Source organism: Pleurodeles waltl, chromosome 7 (assembly GCF_031143425.1).
Source record: "Pleurodeles waltl isolate 20211129_DDA chromosome 7, aPleWal1.hap1.20221129, whole genome shotgun sequence".
Lineage (NCBI taxonomy): Eukaryota > Metazoa > Chordata > Amphibia > Caudata > Salamandridae > Pleurodeles > Pleurodeles waltl.
In genome coordinates, this window is record NC_090446.1 from 1422575053 (window position 1) to 1422597925 (window position 22873).

At 42.2% G+C, this 22873-nt stretch overlaps 1 protein-coding gene across 4 annotated transcripts in view; it reads right to left on the reverse strand.

Annotated features, from left to right (window-relative positions):
- Positions 1-706: 706 nt before the first annotated feature.
- LOC138246438 (zinc finger protein RFP-like) overlaps positions 707-22873 on the reverse strand; it is a 175730-nt gene continuing 153563 nt past the window's right edge. The window contains exon 9 of one of the 4 annotated variants that reach the window (XM_069201053.1): positions 707-1702. In XM_069201053.1, coding sequence (XP_069057154.1) covers positions 1569-1702 — 134 coding nt within the window. In that variant the 3' untranslated portion in view covers positions 707-1568. The remainder of the gene's footprint in view (positions 1703-22873) is intronic. The other 3 variants (XM_069201052.1, XM_069201051.1, XM_069201049.1) reach the window with 3 other exon arrangements.

Below are 22873 nucleotides of genomic sequence, written 5' to 3' on the forward strand. Positions count from 1 at the left end.
TAATTGATGTCCAGGCTGTGCTTTTCTTTTGCTGTGCAACTGTGCCTTTATTCTTTTCATACACTTTACACTGTACATTGGTGTGACTCTGGTCTCTGTGAACCCTAGGGGACCTGAGTAGCTCCTTAGGGTAGCCTTTCCCATTTACATTTAATGAAGTGCCCCCACTGTGAAAAGACAGTAAGCACACTGACTTTGACAAATGTAGTGTCCCTACAGTGAAAAGATAGTAAGCACACTGATTATCCCTCACATGTGTACACCCATCTCATGAGGCCTACTCCAGGTCACTACACATTCTGCATAGTTCCTTCTGAGCCAGGCTACCTAAACGCAGTTTGTGGGCTGCGCATGCCAGGAATCGCCCCAGTGCAGCCCTCACACGTGTAACCAGCCCAGGGCCCCCGACTCTTGCTGCGCCACAGCAGCCTTCCCTTAGCAAGGCGCACCAGCGGTAAACATGAGCAGTCCATTTTATCACAAGTTTACTGTGGGTGAGTCCCAGACTATGTGGCTCCCTCACAGTAAAAGGTAAAAAACAGGTGATCAAAGAGCAAAAAATCATGGTGGACCAGATAGTTAGAACTGTCTTGTCACAAGCTTATGTGGGATCTGTGGTTGTGAGCACAGTGGATAGCTTACTGGAACGTTTCAAGTTCAGCTTTATTTATTTACTACACCAGTTTTTATAGCATGGTCACCAAATGTATGCATGTACTGTACAGTGATGACACACAGGGTCTCACATAACCACAGAGCAAAAGGTTATACCATAGATAAAGTCATATTAGCGACGCCGGCTTCGGGAGGAGGGTCTGGGAAAGATGGAGGCGAAGAGAGATGAGAGATGAAATAGACAGCTTGTGGAGCCAGAGGCCGAATAAGCAATACAAACATTAGTTAACAACGAATAAACACATCACATTACCCTATTTAAATACATAATTTTTATCTCCTTTATTGCAATATTAAAATATGTACCCAACATATTACATAGGACAAGGTGTTCACAATTCTTGATAGTTAAAAGCAATTCGTTAACTTGGTTTCTCCATAAACTTTTAAAACCTGAAAGCAATTTCTTATGGATCGTCAAGAAGTATGTGCAAAATAAATCAAATGCTCTTGTGACACACTAGCTGAATTACAAAACGGGTATTTTAGCTAGACGTCCATTCTATTGTTTTAATATAATTTTTCTTTATTTTTTCATCTACTCATATTGTAGCCTTTCACCGTTTTAATCTTAACAGCCACCTATTTCCCTTGAGTAAATGTGCTGTAGATGAAATTACTACTGGACCATCTGTGTAATGCGAGGAAAGTTCGAGTTGCAATGCTGCTACAATCAGTTACAACATGTTATATTTTGCCTTCTGGATCCAATCAGGTCCTTTACCAGTTTTCCAGCTTGCGAACTAAAAGAAATAGCCTTCCAGAGCAGCGTCCACCTTTGCTGACTTATTTTAATACCTCCCCTTAGGAAGGGCAGCAGGGATAAGAAAAGATAAAAGAAGCAATGGGATTATCAATATTGGATTCCCGTGTGAGTCTTTCATTTGTAATTGTTACAGAAGCTCAACATAATTAGCCGGGAACATCCCAAATGTCTCATTGCACATTCCGTACCACCAGCCTTCGTCGAGTACCGTAATCTGTGTAATAATATCACCCTCATATATAGATAATTCATCCTCATCATCTGTAAGGGAAACAAACAATATATTATTCTAATGCTTTGATGCAGCGTCCTTCAAAGAACACAAAAATGTGTAAAAATGGTTAACTTGTACACCACAATAACATACAATGTCTCCCCTTCCCTACGTTAATTACTGTGTAGCCAGTCAACGGTGCGATTTTTAAACTAAGCTAGGTGGAGATGATGGGACGTTTTGTAAGAGATTGCGACACTGTTTTTTTTTAGCTGTGTTTACAAGTCTCAATGCTGATAGGTTATTCAGCCATTCAGAAAACAAGCATTTTTTGTTTCAATGAAAACGGCTAGTCAAGAATATTCGTTAAATGAAAATGCAAAGTAAGTACTGGGAAAGCTTATTGCTTATTTGAACAAAACCTTCAATTTAGATGGGGCCATCCACATTGTGGGGTGAGGGACCACCCTCCTTTCTCTCCACTTCACGCTCTACTTCTTTCTAGCCCACCCCCTTCATATCACCCTACTCTTTTTTTTAGTTTGTGTTTATTAAAATAAATATGACACTGAAATAGTAATAGCGTTTTTTACAGAACATCGATCATAATATAGAGTAAATTGAGGAGGGGGATGGGGTAAGGAGATAAGGGAAGGTATATATATATGAGTTAACTAGTTATTCGTATACTGTCATTACTAATGAAACTGTATATTTGTCACAAGAAAATTAATAATGAAGCAATATATACAAGAAAAAAACAGTAAAGGGTTATTAATAATAGTTTTAAGGCAGGTTGCAAGTTTCATCAGAAGTTAAAATAATCTTATTAGCTAGTAGGCTAGTATTAGATAAAAAAAATGGTGACCCCAAAAAATCCCTTTGCATTGCTAAAGATATTGGTGAAACATATCAAGTCTGTGATTAAAGCAAACAGCTGGCTACCATGTTTCAAGTGTTACAGCTTGTGCATTTTTCCAATTAGATGTAATTAGATGGAACACAACTGCGAGTAGAAGGTCAATAATTTTGTGATTTTGAGATTGTTCAGTCCATGCAGGAGCAAAGCTACCTAAGGAAATACTGGAAAGGAAGAAAGGAATATTAGCATTAAAAACCCTATTAATTTAATTCCAGACCTTACTCCCGAAAGGAAAAATATTTGGACATTCAAAGATCATACTTTTTAAATCCGCAATTAATGCTTTAGATGACTAACAATATGTGTTTGAATCAGGGTAGATGCATTGTATATTGTTAAGGGGATAGAGTGATCAATGATAAATAAAAAATTTAGGGCCAGATGTATCAAAAAAGCCTTTTGCAAATCAGTAATAGCGAATTGTAAGAAATCGCTATTTCTGATTCGCAAAATGCTACGTACCATATTTGCCATTCGGTAATATTTGCAATTTTCTGCATTTCCCAAATAGCAAATTCCTAACTGAAATTCGCAATTTTGGAAATTCAGAACCCCAGAGTCCCTGGGGCCTAAGGTCCCCTTCTGCTGCACCCCCAAAACGTTTTTTGGACATGTAAGGCACACACATACCAAAAGGGCATGTGTGCATTACATGTCAATTTTAAAAATGCATTTTTAATGCATTTTAAAAATTTGCACATGGTTACCACCAAGTTTTACTTGGTGGTAATTGTGATTCCTTAATGCCAAATTCGCACTAAGGAATTGCTTGAGACATGTGGTTTAGAAATCACAAATAAGGATTCCTTATTTGCGATTTCTTATTTAGAGAATCGCAATTTGCGATTCTCTAAACGGGCTCTCAAATTTAAGGAATCGCAAATTTAGCGATTCCTTAAATTTGCGTTGCGAATGCCTTTCATAAACACTGAAAGGCATTTTTGCATTTGCAAACGGGCATTCGCACCGTTTGCGAAAGCAAAAAGGCTTGATACATCTGGCCCTTAGATTGTAAAGTGTTGGCTGCTCTAGAAGATTTATTACGTTTAGCCCAAATTTGAATCCATACATCAGTGGGCCAACAAACCGATAAATCTGCCTCCCATTCACGTTAGACTTTTGATTTTGATATTACTGTACTAGGAATTAATAATTTATAGATTGTGGAGGGTCTGGGGAAAAGGATAGCAAAGAGAGTAAAGAGGTTGTGTCTGTGGATGAAGAGTTTATATGGGAGGTTGTAGATTAAAGATGTGTTAGTGATTTGTGTAAAGTCTCATATTGTTACTTAGATGTTGGAGGTATAGAAAATGTAGATTTAGGTACGGAAAAGATAAGATTTGTTGATTATTGACTAATTGGTGTACCCAGAATATACCTTTGTTCCTCCAGGATTTCCAGTAAATAGGATGAATGTTGATTTGAATGTCATTGTTATGGAATAGGGATTGTTGAAGAAGATTGGAAAGGGATAATCGATTAAAGGAATGGAGCAATGCTTGAATACAATGAGAGTGTGTAATAACAGATGAGCGTATTTAAGAAATGCGAGAGGTAAATGATAATATTTCTTCAAAGGAGCAATAATGGATTTTTCTAGTGAGAGCCAGAGTAGGGGCATGAGAGGGGTGTGGTGGGTGAATCCAGAGAGTTATTTGTTCTAATGACAGTGTAGAATTGTATTGTTTATGTTAGAAATTGGGTCTCTGGTTGGCAGTCAGTTTACACTCTGTCCAAGCAGGGACCCTCATTCTAGTCAGGGCACTAGAGATACACACTTAAGATAACCCCTGCTCATCCCCTTGGCACAAACAGTGAGGCTTATCTCAAAGGCAATGTGTAAAGTATTTGTAACAACACACAATACAGTAATACAGTGAAAACACTGCAAAATGGAAACCACACCAGCTTAGAAAAATAGCGAATATTTCCCTAAATCAAACAAGACCAAAACCTCAAAAATCCAGCAAACACACATCAAGTTATGAATTTTTAAAGTAAAAAGAGTCTTACTCCATAGAAAAGAATAGAAACGTTGCTGTTACACAAAGTACCTGGTTTGCATAAAAAATTAAAGCTGCATGGGCGAGCGTGCAGTGAAAAAGTAAGCGATGCGTCAATTCCTGACTCACAAGTAAGACTGTGCGTCGTTTCTTCTTCGGTCGGGTAGGCGATGCATCATTTTTCTCTCCTGCAAGAGAGCGATGTATCAATTTAGAGATAGGGCACCTCGAATCCACGGAGGTTTACAATGATTTTGACGCACAGCAACGCTGCATGAGAAATGCAGCCGCGCAGTGTTGGAAAACTGCGCTGCGTGGGGTTTGCGTCATTTTCAGCAGCCACAAGTGGGAGTTGCCTTGTTTCTCCAGCTGTGATGCAGGTGATGCATCTATTTTAGCCACAAGGCGGGTGGTGCATTGTTTTTACAGCAGCGATGCAGGTGGTCTGCCAACATTTTCCCCACCCGGCTTCCTGTGTGTGGATTTCAGTCCTTGTTCTACCAGCTTCACCTTTCAAGGGCCCAGGGACTGGATAGGGCACCACTTGGCAGGGCAAGAGTCTCAGCAGAGAGTCCAAATACTGGCAGATGAAGTCTTTGATGGTCCTGAGACTTCAAAACAGGAGGAAAGCTCAGTCCAAGCCCTCAGAGACACTTCACAAGCAGGAATATACCACAAAGTCCAGTCTTTGTTCTCTTTCAGGCAGAAGCAGCAACTGCAGAGCACAGTCACAGGCAAAGGGGCAGTACTCGTCTTCCAGCTCTTCTCCTTGGCAGAGGTTCCTCTTCGTTCCAGAAGTGATCTAAAAATCTGGGGGGTTGGGTCCACTACTTATACCCATTTCTGCCTTTGAAGTAGGCAAACTTCAAAGAGAAGTCTCTGTTGTTCACAAGATCCTGCCTTGCCCAAGCCTGGACCCAGACACAGACCAGGGGGTTGGAGACTGCATTTTGTGAGGGCAGGCACAGCCCATTCAGATGTAAGTGACCATTCCTCCCTCCACTCTAGCCCAGACGGCCAATCAGGATATGCAGGCTACATCCCAGCTCCCTTTGTGTCACTGTCTAGAAGGGATTCACAAACTGTCAGTCTGACCCAGAGAGGGAATATAGAAGCAGGCACAGTCACAGAACGGTTTAAGCATGAAAATGCCCACTTTCTAAAAGTGCCATTTTCAAACAGACAATTTAAAAACCAACTTTACCAAAAGATGTATTTTTAATTTGTGAGTTCAGAGACCCCAAACTCCACATCTCCATCTGCTCTCAAAGGCAAACTCAACTTAAAAGGTATTTATGGGCAGCCCTCATGTTAAACTACAAGAGAGATAGGCCTTGCAACAGTGATTTTTTTTTTTTAGCAGCCTTTCACTGTTAAGACATGTAAGACACATCAATACGTGTCCCACCTTTAACATACGCTGCATCCTGCCCATGGTGCTACCTAGGGCCTACCTTAGGGGTGCCTTACATCTATAAAAAGGGAAGGCTTGAGCCTGGCAAGTGGATACAATTTCCAGGTCGAATTGGCAGTTTAAAACTGCACACACAGACACTGCAATGGCAGGTCCATGTTTACAGGGCTACTCATGTGGGTGGCACAATCAGTGCATCAGGCCCACTAGTAGCCTTTGATTTGCCTGCCCTGGGCATCTCTAGTGCACTTTACTAGGGACTTACTTGTAAATCAAATATGTAAATCGTGGATAAGCCAATCACCAATACAATTTACACAGAGAGCATATGCACTTTAGCACTGGTTAGCATTGATTAAGTACCCAAAGTCCTAAAGCCAGCAAAAACTGGTCAGAAAAAATAGGAGGAAGGAGGCATAAGGTTTGAGGATAACACTGCAAAAAGGGCCAGGTCCAACAGTTTAAAATCAGGAAAGTTGAGATCTTCTTCGGATTTAGGTTTCTTTAAACTTGCGAGTGCTTGCCTACAATTTCCTCCTTTCCATAAGAATTTAGATAATAAAGAATCCCATTTGGGATGTGAGTGGGAATCATAGAGATGGCATATAAAATTATGGGGGATAGCATAAGCTTTATTGACTCTTTTCTTCCCCACCAGGATAGACATGGTGGGTTCCATCTGTTGATAGAATCAGTTAGAATTAACATGTTCAAAGTTAAGGTTTATATTATCTTTAATATTATTAACAAGCCATAATCCCAGATATTTTATTTTGGAGGATTGCCATTTAAAGTTAATTGAAGCAAACTGATGTTTAGTACAATGGTTGTTAAGTGGAAACATTTCACATTTGTTTATGTTTAATTTGTATCCTGATAAATGAGAAAAAAGTGAGACTTGTTTCATAAAAGAGTGAATAGATAAGGGTGGGTTAGAGCACTATAAAAGAATATCATAAGCATATACAGAAAGTTTGATATGTATTGGACCCAATTGGAAGCCTGAAATATTAGGATCAAGTCGGATTTTAGTTAGGAAGGGTTTCAATGCAATAATAAACAGAAGAAGAGATAAATGGCACCCTTGTCATTCTCTAGCCAAGGAGAAATAGTCACAAAACATTCCATTGACAACAATGGAAGCTTTGGGTCCAATATATAGTAAAGAGATAAGGTTGCAAAATTGTGAGGGAAAACCAATCCATTTCAGTGGGGCAAACTTGAAATCCCACCCTATGCTATCAAATGCCCTTTCAGCATCCAATGTGATAGCAGCTAATGAATGATCTATTGAAGGAGCTTGAGCAAGTACATTAAAAAGAACACAAGAGTTGTCAGATTTAAATCCACCTTTAATGAAGCCAGATTGTTCAGGTCCAATGAGGTGTGGAAGAATGGGATCAATCTGCATGGCTAAGGTTTTTGCAAACATCTTATTATCTGTATTGACCAGTTCAATGGGGAAATAATTTTTACAATGGTTGAGATCTTTATTATCTTTTGAAATCAAACACATAATAGCTGCTTGGAAGATACCTTGGGAAGCATTATGCAAAATGAAAGAATTACAAAGACGTAAAAAGTAATGAAGAAGATATATCGAAAAATGGACATAGAATTTGACATTAAAGCCATCGGGCCCAGGTGCTTTCCCTCTTTTAAGAAGAGTTACTGAATTAATAATATCAGCTAATGTAATATCAGCGTTGAAAGATGTGAAATCAACATTTGGAATATTTGGAGTTTCCAAGTTTTGGAAAAACTTAAATCCATCTGAAGGAGAGGGATTTGAGTCTGGAGTATATAAGTGTTTATAAAATTGGACAAATTAATTCAAAATGTCTTTATCTTTGTTAAGTACATTGCCTTTTATGTTCAGAAGAGAGTCAAATCTCTTGCGGTCATTTTTAATTTTTAAGTAGGGACCAAGCATTTTACCCAACTTGTTTCAACCTCCATAGTGTTTTTGCACTACTTTTTAGTAGATAATTTGAAGCAGCGTTGGTAGTATTGCAATTAAATGGCATCTTAACGTCCATCAATTCTGCTAGTGAAACTTCATTTTTGGAGTGGTAAAATTTATTTTCGAGTTTTTTTATAGCATTTAAAAGGTGGTTAAATAGAGTCTCCGTAACTTTCTTTTTATGTGATACAAAATCGATAATGAAGCTGCGAGCAGTTGCTTTAAATGCATCCCAAACTGTGGAAAATGAAGTGTGGTCATTGTCATTGGAGATGAAATCTGTTATTAAAAGGAGGGAATTGTTGAAAAGCCATCTACCTGAGTGTGGTGAAAAGAGAATGAGATCAAGATCTGCGTATACTGGAGCATGGTCAGAAATTAGGATATATTCTATTCCTGGATTATAGACAAGCTGTGTAAGGGATTTACTTAAAAATAAATAATGCATGGTTGTGAATGATGTGGTGGTGAATAAAAGGAGAATTCACGAAGATCAGAGCAACATAGTCTCCAAATATCAACAAGAGATCTCTTATGGACAGATGATGTGAATTGTGTGAACCTTTTTTTGTGGGACATTTTGTCTAGAATTAGATCCATGTCCTGATTGTAGTCACCTCGAAGAATTAAATAATCATCCTCATACGTAATTCACTAAAAAAACACTAAGCCAAAAAGTTTTATCAACAAATACTGGACCATATAGATTGACTATAGTCACTGGAATATTGTCAATAAGCAATTTAACAACAAGCCATCTACCTTCTAAATCATTTTCTTGATGTACAATTGAGATATGTAATCGTTTATGACAGAGGATCACTGCACCATTTTTTTCCCATATCATCCACGCTATCTCTACCTTATCCACTTGTCTCAGTGTTGTGCTCCTCCCTTTCTCCATTTCACCCTCATTTTTCTCTCACCTCACCATTCTCTATTTCTGCCTTATCCTCCTTTCTTTCTCCTGATCACGCCATCCTCTTACTGTACTCTTGCTCCATTTGACCCTTTTTTCTCCACCACATCCTTTTTCTCCACCTCACCTTTGTCTCTCTTCCTCTCCCTTCTCTCTCTTACTCCCTCTCTTCCCTGTCCCTCACCCTGCTCTCTCTTTCTGACTCGCTCTCCTTCTCTCCCTCTCACCATCTTCCTTTTTTCTAACTACTCTCTCTCCTCCCTCAGCATCCTTCCCATTACCCTTCCATCCCTCTGCTTCATCTTTCTCTCTCTCTCTCTACCTCACCTATTTCTCTCTTATCAGTTTATGACCCAAAATGTAATAGCAGCACTATCATAAGGGCCACTGGAATTATGCAACACGGAAGGACCAAGTCAAGCAACAGAGCTGACAAAATTTTGCAGCTTAACGCAAGGTAGCAATATTTTATTATTTTGCCATTTTTATAATGTTAAAACTGTCTGGAAAAAACTTCTACCTGATTAGTAAGTGTTCAAAACACAATTGCAGCTGTAAGCAACTGAAAGATGACAAACTTTACCAAAGGGCCTTCCACTGTGCAGCAATAACTGACCACTTTTTTTAGACAACTTATGCAGAAGATGATGGTTTATGTGGCAAATGTGACTAATCCATAATCCATAACAAAGTGTAAGATGCTGTGGCTGCAAAATGGCACAAATACAATGGCCTTGACTATAATACATTTCTGTCAAAATGAGTCACTCGGCTGCATCAGACTCGACCTGCTGGGGTGGGACTACCTCCCCCAGCAGGCCTCACTGACCCAGGTGCTTGGATGAGGGGTCTGAACCTGTTTGGGCACTAAAAAGTGCATCTCAGGCCCGGTGGGGCTAGACGCTCTGCTGCAGTGGCCTTGACCTGCAAGGGTGGGACTAAGTCCGCCAGCAGGCCTCTCTGACCCAGGTGCCTGGAGGAGGGGGTGCAACCTGTTTGGGCACTATAAAAATACATCTCTAGCCCCACAGTGAGGAATGCTCGGCTGCCATTTGTACCTGCTAGGGTAGGACTACATCCCCCAGCAGGCCTCACTGACCCAGGTTCCTGGAGGAGGGGCTGCAACCTGTTTGGGTGCTATTGAAGTTTAACTCCATCTCCGCAGCACAAGATGTGTCTGGCGTTGCACCCGGGTTAAGATCGAGCCCATCTCTGCACATCTCTGCGGCTGGATGAGGCTGGGCTTGGCCTGAGATCTGCAACTTAGTAAAGAGCCACCATCAAAATAATTTGGGAAGGAGTTCCATCATACCTGGCAAGGTGGGTTGCCACTCTTTTCTTCCTGTGACTACTGACTGCGTGTGCTAATTATAGGGTGTGGCTGGTCCTCTTTTTCCTTCTTTTGTGGCAATCTAAGAGGAGTAATGCTTGTCAATGGGCAAGACAGGTGTTTCCAGGTCTGGGGGGATGAGACACGCTCAACCCCCTAAGGCACCTCATATGTTACTACGACCAGGAAAGCAATCGCCACTGAACTAAACTTTGTAGAGTATTGTATTGAGGCAGTGCAAAAGTTGATCACTGACCCCTCACCTATGCGTCAGATTCAACAGACGCCTCCTGATACAGCCTCCAATTCAACCCTAACTTCCACTATTGAGAAACACTGCCCATTGTGCCCCCTTGAACTCAGAAAGGCATGAGACAGAAAAAGAATGTCTAACCCATGTGTAGCCCATTAGGAGACAAACAAGATAACCATGGGATCACCAATCCCTAGGTTGGCAACAATAAACAAATCACCACCACTTAAAAGGAAGCAATGCAATGGGAGTAGAGTGGGTCCACCCTTAGCAGCTAGACGCCCCTTGGATGCTACTGGTGTAGTTTGATTTAAAGCTTTGCCCTCACCAGGTATCACTCAGGTTGCAGCTATGCAACACTTCTCAACCGTGGAAAATATCTCTGACGTTGTTAAAAAGAGTTGTCAAAGGATTGGTGGTCTAGTAGAGACAATGATGTCCTCCTTTAGTGAAGAAATGAGGAGGGAAATTAAAGTATTGACGAACAAACTCCAAATTGAGATGGAGGTTCTTCAGAGTGGTGCATTTGGGTGGAGTTTATCCTACAACTTCACAGACCCATACGGAATCCTGCCTTGTCCCCAAGGATTCTGCTTTCCAACTGAATGCTCGGGTCCAAGGCACCAAAGACTAATTTACTCAGAGCAGGGAGCCTTTAAGCTCTTTCATGTCTAGAAATCAGGAATATTTCATACATTGTCAGAAACTCCCACTTTCGGCACCAAAGAAGCGATTAGACTGCTCACACTCACCCTCTGAAAGTAGCCCATATACTTTGATCATGGACGGGATCTCACCCCTGAAGGAAGGAGCACCAGAGGACTGTTACAGCATAATTAATAAAACAGCTCACTGGGACAGGAAAAACACAGGGTGTCAATTTGAAGTAGTGGAAAAAATCCTCATGGCTCATAGGGTGAAATGGGTGGGCACAATACCTACATACTCAATGGGTGATTGTGTAGTGTTAACTTTTTAAGACCTCGCTTGTGTTCTCTTATTGTTGTCACACTTGTCAAGGAAACCAGATCCTCTGGGCCTGCGTACGCTCCCAGCATGTCCACCACTAGACAGCTCCAAAACTCTGATAGAAATATCACAGAGCGCACAATGAGTATCAAGAGTTAAATGCGAGGAATTACATTTCTATTACAACTTTTTTCAATGCAACCAGTAGGCATTATTGAAGAGTTGGGGTTTATAACTTTATGAAAAGCACCCATATTGGGAACCGTGTATGTGAGGTCACTGATATTTTAGGGACTGATTTTGTCCATCTTAATCCTTCGGCTTATGGGAAAGCATTAAATCAGATATCTGTCCTTTTTATAGGATATTCACATTGGATACACCACCTCTCTTCCAACATTTGTAGGAGGAGGAAAGGGAAGCACCATACAGTTTATACTATTATCAGATAACCTTACTCAAAAAGTGGCGAGTTATGAGGTGCACCCCCTGCCCTTTAGTGACCATTATCCAATTTTTGTAAGTCTTTCCTTTTCTCTGCATTCCAGTATAAATAGTTCAACTAGGCTCCCCACCAGTGGCGGCTCCTTCGTGGAGGAGCCACCAGCAGCAGAAGCTGCAAAACTTTTAACAAATGAAGCAATAATAAACCATGTTTATTATCGTTTTGTTTGTTAAAGGGACGGGGCCACGGGGCCACGTGCAGTGAGGGGAGTGCACAGTGTGCATATATGTTTGGCCAGCCTCCTCAGGCCGGCCAAACACACATGCGCAGTAGGCTGTCTCCAGCCCAGCAGCCCAGCAGCACAGTTGAGAGAGCATGCACAGGCTCCCAGTCTCCCTCCCAGCCGATCCTAACACTGCTCTGAACAGCTTCAGGATTGGCCTGAGGGCAGGCTGGGAGCCTGTGCCTGACTGCAGTGACAGGAGAAAGAGGAGGGTGCAGCGGATCAGGTAAGTTTTTATTTTTTATTTTTTTTTATTACATTTTTCCCCCTCTTACCCCTGCGCGCTGCACCCGCACCACCCCTTATGAGCAAAGCGACTCGGGACTGCTCCCTACGCATTAATCTGTCAACATGGGAACCCGTTTGAAATGGGAAAACATTGACCCAAGAAATTTATTTCAAAATGTTATCACCAATGCCGCCAAGGATATTGCCTGTTTTCTCTTAGTGCAAATGCCAGTGAGATTCAAGAACGTTTTCTTGCAGTCTGTGGTGTGGCATATCATAGGTTATTCAGAAACAGACCACCCAAAGATTGCCCCCCTCACTTGTGGTTTAGCCCAGACTGCACTCTAGCAGTCAAAGCTTTAAAAAAGGCCACAAATTAAATTCCTCACGATGTTGAGGCTATCAGAGCTGCCAGAAAGGATTATAAAAGGGTTTTAGAGAACAGGAAACAAGAAATTAGACTAAAAGCCTGGGAAGATTTGGAGAAAGCAGCCCAGTTAAAAGTCAGCAAAGCATTTTGGGAAGTAGTAAATCACCCTCTTTTCTCAGATTCTACGGCATCTGGGATAGAGTGTCACATACCTGCATGTGATTGGATTACCCATTTTTCCATTATCTTTGGAATGCACCTTATCTATGAGATACAGTGCATTCCTGTCATTTACCCCCTGCGTTGGTGCACAATTAGCTGCTATGCGCCAACGCAGACATTCTTGCACCATGGTACAAGGGTGTCTGCATTGTAGGGATGGTTGTTTTTGTGGCATAGGTTTTTGATGCATTCCCAGGTAACCCCCTGTCAAGACAATGTTAAAATAGACACATGCAAAAATAATAAACTAATATTATCAACAAAATGTACTGCAATACGCTGAATAATATGTCTTTTCTTTCACATAATTTAGGTAATTCTGTAGTATAATTCAATGTTTCCCAGCTGCATAATTCCGGTGGCATGTTAGGAATACCATCAGAAATAAAATAAAATAAATCACTACTGATATATATTGTGCTTGTATGCACATTTTAACTCACTGTTCTTGAAATGTTAAAAGCCTTCACACTGTTTCTGCCAGAAAACAGTTTGTATCTCTTAATTACTGTCAGCTTACGGTCTCAATACAGCCGGGGTGTTTTAGGGACTCCAATTTACTGTTACCTCCCCTCTGTCCCTAAGCACTTAAGGTAGCCCAAGGCATTAGGTTTTGATAGCGAGGCTGATGTCTAGTGTTATATTTTTACTTTAAGTAAAAAACAAAGCCTTCTTTCCTACATGTGAATGGGCTTTGGGTGGGCCACCAAGCTATTTTGGGAGGTCCTGGTCAACCTGGACAACCCTCTAGAACTGGCTCTGGACTAAAGAGATGTGGTTTTGATAAACAAGGATTTTCTGGCACGGGGGCATTGTGGTTTGGAGGAAAAACTGCACAAGACAGGCTCACCGCCTTAAGGAAGCAAACTTTTCACAGGCTACAGTGCTCTTGGAGCTCCATGCCCAAGAGCGGCTGAGAGTCCAACCTGAAGGAAACAGCTTGATCTTCCAGAGCGCTGCGGGATGGACTGGGAGTATTCCTAGTCAGGTAAGGGTAAGGCTAGCTGGTTGAACAGACTTGGGCGTATGTGAAAACAGTTTCTAGAAATGCAAACTTTGCTGGGCTTCATAGTAGCTCCGTTTGTAAATTTCCATTGAGCAGTCAGGCGAAAGGTCATTGCTTCACCATGAAAGGTAAAATCTCAAGGCAAATCTTGGGGGAAAAGGAAATCTTTGCACCTCTACCAAAAATAAAGCATTCTTTCTGTCTCAATAATTTAGGATGGAGATAGAGGCAAATAAAGAGTAGGAAGAACTTCAACACCAACCTGCAAAGGTAGCATGAAAGTACAAGTGCAGCGACAAGTCTTTGCAGTTATAGTCAATCATTTATGGCATTATTCTTCATATAAAATCGATTTGATTGTAGCCAATGTGTTTTGTTATCTACTAACTTCGAAAGCGCTTATCATTCTATGTCTTTGATGTAATCTCACAAAGGTAGTCTTGTTCCTGCAGACATCCCAATTAACAGGTTTTAGCAATTCTATGTATTGTAGGTTTATGCCATTATCAGTCAGTTTACATAGGTATTTTCTTTTGTTTATAAGTTTATCCATACTGGGCCACCAGTATTCGGAACAAATCTTGCTTCTGATTAGACTATGGCCTAGATGCCCCTGATGAGCTAATTTTACAATGTCATCTCTTAAGTCTGAAGTAATCTGATGTGATGAGGATTTCCTTTAATGTAACAGAGAAGGTGTGCCGCAGTAATCTTTTGATTTATTTTCTATGAGGGAATAGAACGCCTCCTGCTGGGAAATGGTCATTACTTTCTCATTACACTTACACTATCATTTGTATCCCAAGGATATGTAACTCCTGATTACTATTGGTAACACCTATGCTGACTACAAAGCTGCCTCTATACAATTGAGGCTTTAATGCCCTCTCTTTCCTTGTTCACACAATTATTAATTCTAACTAAAAGATATAGGTGCTCTGATCAGTAAGGATCAGGATAGCCACAACGTCTAAACAATCTGAGGCCTGATTTAAGATTGCATCCCTCAGGGTGGTGGAGAACACTACCTCCTACATCTTGATGAACTAGCATCTGCAAACGTTTTAGATGGCTGGCGGCACTGTGGTCCTTTTCAACATACAAAAGGTTTGATGGATGGCTACAGTCAGTTTTGATGGCTGTAAACAAAAGGTTTTGGTTTTCAGAAACAAACTCCCAAGTATTGGAATTACTAGGGCTGTTTTTTGCATTATGTAAAGTAACACTGGAACAAAAAATTATTTTTTATTAGAATATATTGATAATTTTTAACTATTGAACAAAATATATATTTCAACCCTTATGTAATCAGGTGAGCCTTTGGACAACTTCTTCTAAAAATTCAGACTAAATTTTCATGTATTCTTTGCATAATAATTTTGCCAATTCAGTTCCTCAAAAACACACTCAGTTTTATATGCACTACTCAGTCTCCTTGAACTATAACAGCCCGTATAGTATCATTTCCTAATATAATGTCAGAAAGTAGGGAAGGAACGAATGGCAGTCTCCACAGACAGTAACACTGACTTGTGTAAGGCTTCACATGTGGCTATATTTTTCTCATGTCTCACAGTGTCATTGCTATGGAATGATACATGCTGCTGCAGTCTGGAGCTGCTATGTAGATTAATTTTTTGATGCAGAGCAACTGTTTGCTTTTCTTGGAGGTTGTCGGGAAAAGTATTCTGAAACTCGACATATGTTGAAAATTGACATTGAACTATATTTTTTTGGACATTGGGATTTGATAAAGACTAAGGTGGTCATTATGACCTTGTCGGTCCTGCCCCGCCATGCCTGCGTTTGCGGTCAGACCGCTGACAGTGTGGCAGTGCAGGACCGCCAAAATATGACAGTGCTAGTGAACTGGCTGCATCGCAGCCAGTTCACCAACTGTACCGCCAGTGTGGTGGGACCGCCTGGCCGAAGGTTGACCACCTTTGACCCGGCGGTCCACCTAACACCGCCCGCAGTATTTTGAGTAGCCTTACCGCCAGGGATTCCGTGGCGTCAGCCCTGCCACGAAATCCCTGGCGGTAAGATTACTGGTGACAGTTATACTCATTCCTGTCACCACAACAGAACTCCCCAACCCCCTCCTCCATGTATGATCCTCCCCAACACCTGGCCCTATTAGAAGCCCCCAAACCCTCAAGCAGCGATGCCCTTCTCCCCGATCTCCATTCTGACCTCCCTGATCCCTGTTCTGACCCCATCCACGTTCTGCCCCCTGCCCCCCATACATACATGCATACATCCATGTTCACTCATTCACACACACATGCACACACGTCCACGACAACCCCCGGCCCACCCCCCAGCATACAGGCATTCACACAAGTACACAGATACTTGCACACACACAAACAACCATAACACTCCCCCTATCCCCCTCCATTCACATACGCACACCCCCATTCACGCACACAACAATCAACACCCCCCCTCCCCTGTCAGATGATCACCTTACCTGGTGGTCGCGGTGGTCGTCCAGATGGAACGGGGTCCATGGAGCTTGCTCCGCCGCCTGCACCCCGCCAACACAACACCGCAATGCCATTTACAATGTTGTAATATGGCGGGAGGTGTTGTGGTGACGTGGCGGTGGCATCGAAGCAAGCTCCACTAGGCCGCCGACTGCCAGTATGGCTGCTGGCTGCTTCCCCACCAAATAGTGTCAGAGAGCAGCCATAATAGGGTGGTCTGAAGGGGGGCGTGGCTAACCGCCCAAGATGGCAGTCGCTTAATCGAGGAGCTCCCAACCAGGCTCGTCACAAGACTACAATCCGGTACAATTAGGGGCGAAGACATTGCCACGGAATCGATCACAGGACTGGGGACGCAGCAGAGAATTGAGGAAGCGGATTCCGGACTCCTGGCGAAGTCTTGACGCTGCAGAAAGAAACAGAGGAAAATTGGGCCCGTGGCGCATGGAGGAGAACGGGTTGTGACGCGGCCAGGATCGCGGCCGTGGGACGGTAAGAGGGGGGCGATGCGGCGACACGACCAGAAGCTGGAGGCTGGGGCCGAGTTCAGCTGCGTCGAGAGTAGGAGCCCCAGCTCCCTGCCCCCCCATCCCTTCCAGCAGTACGGCGCCGCGGGCGCAAAGCGCAAGAGACATGTGATGCACAAGTAGCCCCGAGATAGTGGCTGAGACAGAGAGTGGAAAATATAGTGGCCGGACAGACAAGGAAGCCAGCGAACAATACACAATGGCGAGAAACTAGAGATCCACGTGGAGAGAAATATACTGCAGCATAAGAACTGAAGGACATACCGCGCTACATGGTGGTATAGGCCGCAATACACAGCTTATCGAAAGGCCTCGCACCACCATCTTGCTGCACGGCAGAGACTTAGGGCCAGATGTAGCAAACTTCCAAATTGCGACTTACAATTTGCGAGTCCCAGCGACTCGCAAATTGCAACTCGCAATTTGGAATGCAGAAAGGTGTCTCAAACACCTTCTGCGAGTCGCTATGGGGTCGCAAAGACCCACCTCATTATTATTAATGAGGTGGGTTGCAATTTGCAGCCCCATAGCGATTCAGGGCTCTCACGGGGATGGTGGCCTGCTGGGAACAGCAGACCACCATGTCCGTGACTACTTTTAAATAAAGCAGTTTTTTTTTCAAAGTGCAAAGGAAAACGAGCTACACTTTAAAAAAAAAAAAACGCAACCTTTAGTTTCGGTATTTTTCAGGGCAGGTAGTGGTCCATTGGACCACTGCCTTCTCTGAAAAATTATTTTTGATGCCAGACACAAAGGGGAAGGGGTCCCATGGGGACCCCTTCCCGTTTGCGACTGGGTTACCATCCACTTCAAGTGGATGGTAACTGCGATTCCATTTGCGACCGCTTTCGCAAATGGAATTGCATCGCATTGCGAGTCGCAAATAGGAAGGGAACACCCCTTCTTATTTGCGAGTCGGAAATGCATTTTGCGAGTCGGTTTCGACTCGCAAAATGCATTTCAACATAGCAAAGTGGCTTTAGCGACTCGCAAACGGCGATTTTCACTGTTTGCGAGTCGCAAAAGCTTTGCTACATCTGGCCATAAATACTCAGGAAATTGCGTTTTAAAAGATATAGAGCGCCGATAGGTCGTGTAAACTGGAGACATTTTTTAATGGATTTGGCACTAAAATGAGCATAGTGCAATACTGCGAACAGTGAGCGTTAAAAAGTATAATCTACACAAAGGCACAGTTCTGACCCTGAGGAAACCCCAGATCCACTACTAAATACCACTGGCACAGCTCAATTCTGACAGCCTTGCAATGTACTAAACCATACTTTAAAGACTCTAGAGCACGCACCACTTATAATCAGTAAACTCATCTGGTTCAAACGTCTTCCTGTACTTTGCTGCCTGTTTAAAAGCTTTGTGTTGCGGGGACGATCACCCGGCAGAAAAACTAAAGTTATGGGTCATACAAAAGGCAAGCAAATGGAAGGTGGAGAAATTCCGACCCCCTGAAGACCAAATCTTGATATTATCAGCAAAAGAAAATGAGGACAAGCTCAACACCATTTTGCAAGAAATCAAAGCCTCTCGACAAGCTATAGAGAACAGAGTGGGCTCTTTCACAGTGGAACTGAATATCCTGAAGGATGATCAAACTAAGCTATCGGATAGAATAAAAAAGACGGAGTCAAGCGTTCTCCCACCCCACAAGGAGAATAAAACCACCATTGAAAGACTTCATCAACAAGTGGAAGTTCTACAAGAAAGAATCAAAGATGCAGGAGGGCGCTCAAGGCGCAATAATGTCCGCATAATTGGGCTTCCGGAGGGCAAAGAAGGAAAAGATCTGACGCAATATATAGAGAAATGGCTGCAGTCCATAGCCATGGATAGACTGTCGGTACACTTTACAGTGGAAAGAGCACATTGTATACCAGGCAGAAAACCCATACCGGGAGCTCCGTCACGCCCCTTGATAGCACGGATACTGAACTATAGAGATAGGGATGTTGTCTTACAGGAGGAGAGAAAGATGGACCCCATTATGGTAGACAACGCTGGAATCTCATTATATCCGGACTACACTCTAGCGGTCCAGAAGCGAAGAGCATCCTTTCAGTCAGTAAAAGAGAGACTGAGCACAGAGGGAATAACATACGCTCTACTATTCCCGGCCAGACTCCAAATTACACATCACCAAAAAACTCATTTGTTTGACACGCCCGACCTGGTATGTGCTTGGCTTTATTAAACTTTTCTGCATTCACAGGCTGGAGAACAAAGTAACGCCTTTTATACAAGACAACACCCTCAGCCCTGTAGAGACAAGCGTAATAAAGCTCAAATAGTACGGAAAAAAACAGACCCGACGCTGCAGCAGGCCTTGGAAGGCCAAAATGATGCAATACAGTCTGCATACTCTATGCAAGCGATTAACTCCTCCCCACGTGATGCTATCTCTTCCATGGACAGCACCGCTGCGTCAGAGTCGGAAGGGAGCTTAGGGCCAGATGTATCAAAGGGTTTTACCCATTCTGTGTCGATGGGAAAACGCTTTGGTACATATGGCCCTTAGCTCTATTTCCTGCTATCACTCCACAACTAGCACAAGACTTTTAACAGATATCTCCCCACATTACCATTGACAATGCACCTGCCTTTTGTTTTGTGGGGGCCTTTGCTCCCTCCTTGATATGACGGGCTCGGTCGATGGAGCCAACGGCATTAGTGGCCATTTTGTTAAAGTTTGCAGGAGGAAAAAAGAGCTGGCGATAAACCTATTAGAGAGTGCAACGGACTCAGCTTCTTCCTCGGACAGTTAAGACAGGAACATGTGGGTGCTCAATGTAAAGGATCATGAATCTTCAACACTGGATTTCCAGCGGAAAAAAACGAAATGCGACATATCTATTGGGGGTGTCACCATCACTTTTACTGCTGACTCTGGTTCACCTTACACTATTGTAAATGAACTGGTTTGGTTGAAGAAGTTTGAACATGTTATTGGTGGGGTTCTAGACAGTCCTGATATCTCTCCGAAAAGTTTTACTGGGGAGCCAATCCAGTTGATAGGTTACAAGAAAATGTTATTTTCTTTCAAAGATCGTAGGGCAGAATGTAAATTGTATGTATCTAAGACTGGGCCGTCAGTTTTAGGTTGGTGGGATCAGGGAGCACTGGGAATGGTTCTAGACCCAAACATCTCTGAACCTGTGTCTGTAATACATGGTGGCGAGATGAGTGATGCAACTATAAGGGATTTGTTTCCACAAGTACTTCAGGGAACCATATGCAAGTAAAAAAAATTCCAACACAAAATCATACTTAAGGATAACGCGATACCTGTTATCCACAAGGCCAGAAATATCCCCATAAGCATTAGAGACAAAGTGTCTGGAGAGTTAGACAAGTTATTGCAAGCAGGTATTATTGAGCAGGTTGAATCATCTGATTGGATTTCTCCGTTGGTTGTAGCGAGACGTTCCAATGGCAAGTTAAGATTGTGTGTGGATCTTAGGGACCTCAATAGAAATGTTTTGGTTGACCAATTTCCATTACCCAGGATTAACGAGGTGGTAGCCTTAACTAAAGGTAAATAATGGTTTACCACGATCGACCTTACTTTTGCGTATCACCAGATTTAATTGCATCCTGATAGCCGTAGATTAACCGCGTTTATTACACCGTTTGGGTGTTATCAACTTGTTAGGGTGCCATTTGGGTTACCATCTGCGGCTGCTATGTTCCAAAGGCTGATGTATAAACTATTCAGTAAGATGCGTGATGTATTTTATTTTTCAAGATGACATATTAATTATGGGAGATACGAAAGATAATCATGATCCGAAAGTTAGAATGGTTCTCCAGGTGTTAGGAGATAATGGACTTACAGCAGAATACAGTAAGTGCAAAATATCTAGGTGAAGTGTCACCTATTTGGGACACGAAGTAAGTGGTAAGGGCATCGAACCTAAAGCTAGTCTGGTACAGGCCATAAAAAATTCACCTGCACCTACAAACAAGGATGAAATTAGAGCATTTTTAGGCCTGGCGGAGTATTACGCCAAGTTTGTCCATAATGTTTCTCAAAAATGTTTCCCATTAGGCAATTGTTAAAGGGTAAGTGTGTATTTAAGTGGTCTGAGGAATGTGAAACGGCTTTTGAAATAATCAAAAGAGATATTATCCGGGCACCTGCTCTACAAGGGTTTGACCCAAACCTGCAAAGCATTCTTACTACGGACGCCAGCATTAAGGGGTTGGGAGCTCTACTCTCACAGATGAATGAGAATAATAAGGAATGTGTAATTGCGTTTGCCTCCCGCTCAATAACTGATACTGAAGCAAAATATTCTGTCATTGAGAGGGAGGCTCTTGCATGTGTGTGGGGGTTAGAACATTTTCGAGCATTTATATGGGGCACGAATGTCATTTTGCGGAGTGACCATAAACCACTCACCAAAGTTTTAACGACAAAGGGCTTATTCAAAGCTTCAACACGCATTGCCCGTTTATCCATGAGACCTTTAGATTACAAGTATGAAGTACGTTATGTGCCGGGGGTCAAGAATAAAATTGCTGATTTCCTAAGTAGGATGCCCCTAGCCAGAACTGATGAAGATGTGAAGGAATTGGAAGATTGTTGGGTAGCTGACATTGTACAAGATGTCCAGGGTATTACTGAAGACCAATGGAATAAAGCTGTGGATGAAGATCAAGTTTTAAACAATGTTCAAACCATGTTGTGTGAGGGGTGGCCTCATAAAAAAAAATTGGATGAAAAGGTAAGCCGATTTTGGGAAGTGAAGGATGAGTTGTCTGTAGAGGGCAACAAGTTAATGCGAAATGGGAGATTTATACCTCCTGAAGTACTTAGGAACAAGGTTTTGGATTTGTGCCATGATGGCCATCTAGGAATATCTAAAACAAAAAGCATAATTAAACAATTGTATTGGTGGCCAGGAATACACGTGGCTGTGGAAAGAAAGGTAAGAGAATGTATTCTGTGCAATGAATCAGGAAAAGCTTTATCAACATTTAAACCACTGCTAGTTCCTATCAAATGTCCTGACATGCCTTGGGAGAAAATTGGTCTAGATGTTACTGGTCCTATACATGCGGAGGGGGAGTGCAAATATATTGTGGTGATGTATGATCATTTTTCTAAATGGCCAGAAATAAGTATTATGACCAAGGTAGATTCTGGGTCCATTGTGAATTTTTTGAATACGGTTTTCTTAAGAGAAGGTTTTCCTAAAGCTGTAATTACGGACAATGGGCCGCAATTCATTTCTGAAAAATTCAAGGCTTTCTTATCGAGGTGTGGCATAAAACACATTACTACATCCAACTGTCACCCGGCTGGTAACGTTGCTGTTGAGCGATTCAACAGAGTGTTGAAGAACAGTATACAGCTGGCAGAAAATGCAAAACTATGTTGGGAAAAGGAAGTGTGGAGAACAGTTTGGTCATACAGGACCACACCTTGCACCTGGACACAGTCCTTTTGAGATAATGAGAGGTAGAGTTCCATTAAGGAATGATAACATTGGTTGGATGACAGATGGTAGGAAAAGCGGTTGGACTGTTGAAGGTGTTAGGAATAATATTAAAATGGCGCAAACATGTTCAAAAGAAAACTATGATGTAAAACACAAATGCAAGGCTGTAAATATACAAATAGGTGATTTGGTTAAAGTGAAAGTCCCAGGCTTCAAAAAGTATGGAATGGGGAAATTCTATCCGCCCTTGAAAGTTGTGAAAATTTTGTGTAATGCAGTACTACTCGAGGATGGGAAAGTGTGGCATCTAAGCAGGGTTTCTCCATATAAAGGAGGTGAAAAGAAGAGTATGATTGAAACCAAATGGTTAGTGGATGATGAAACTGGAAACGACATGTGCTCACAAAGTGAGTTTGGGG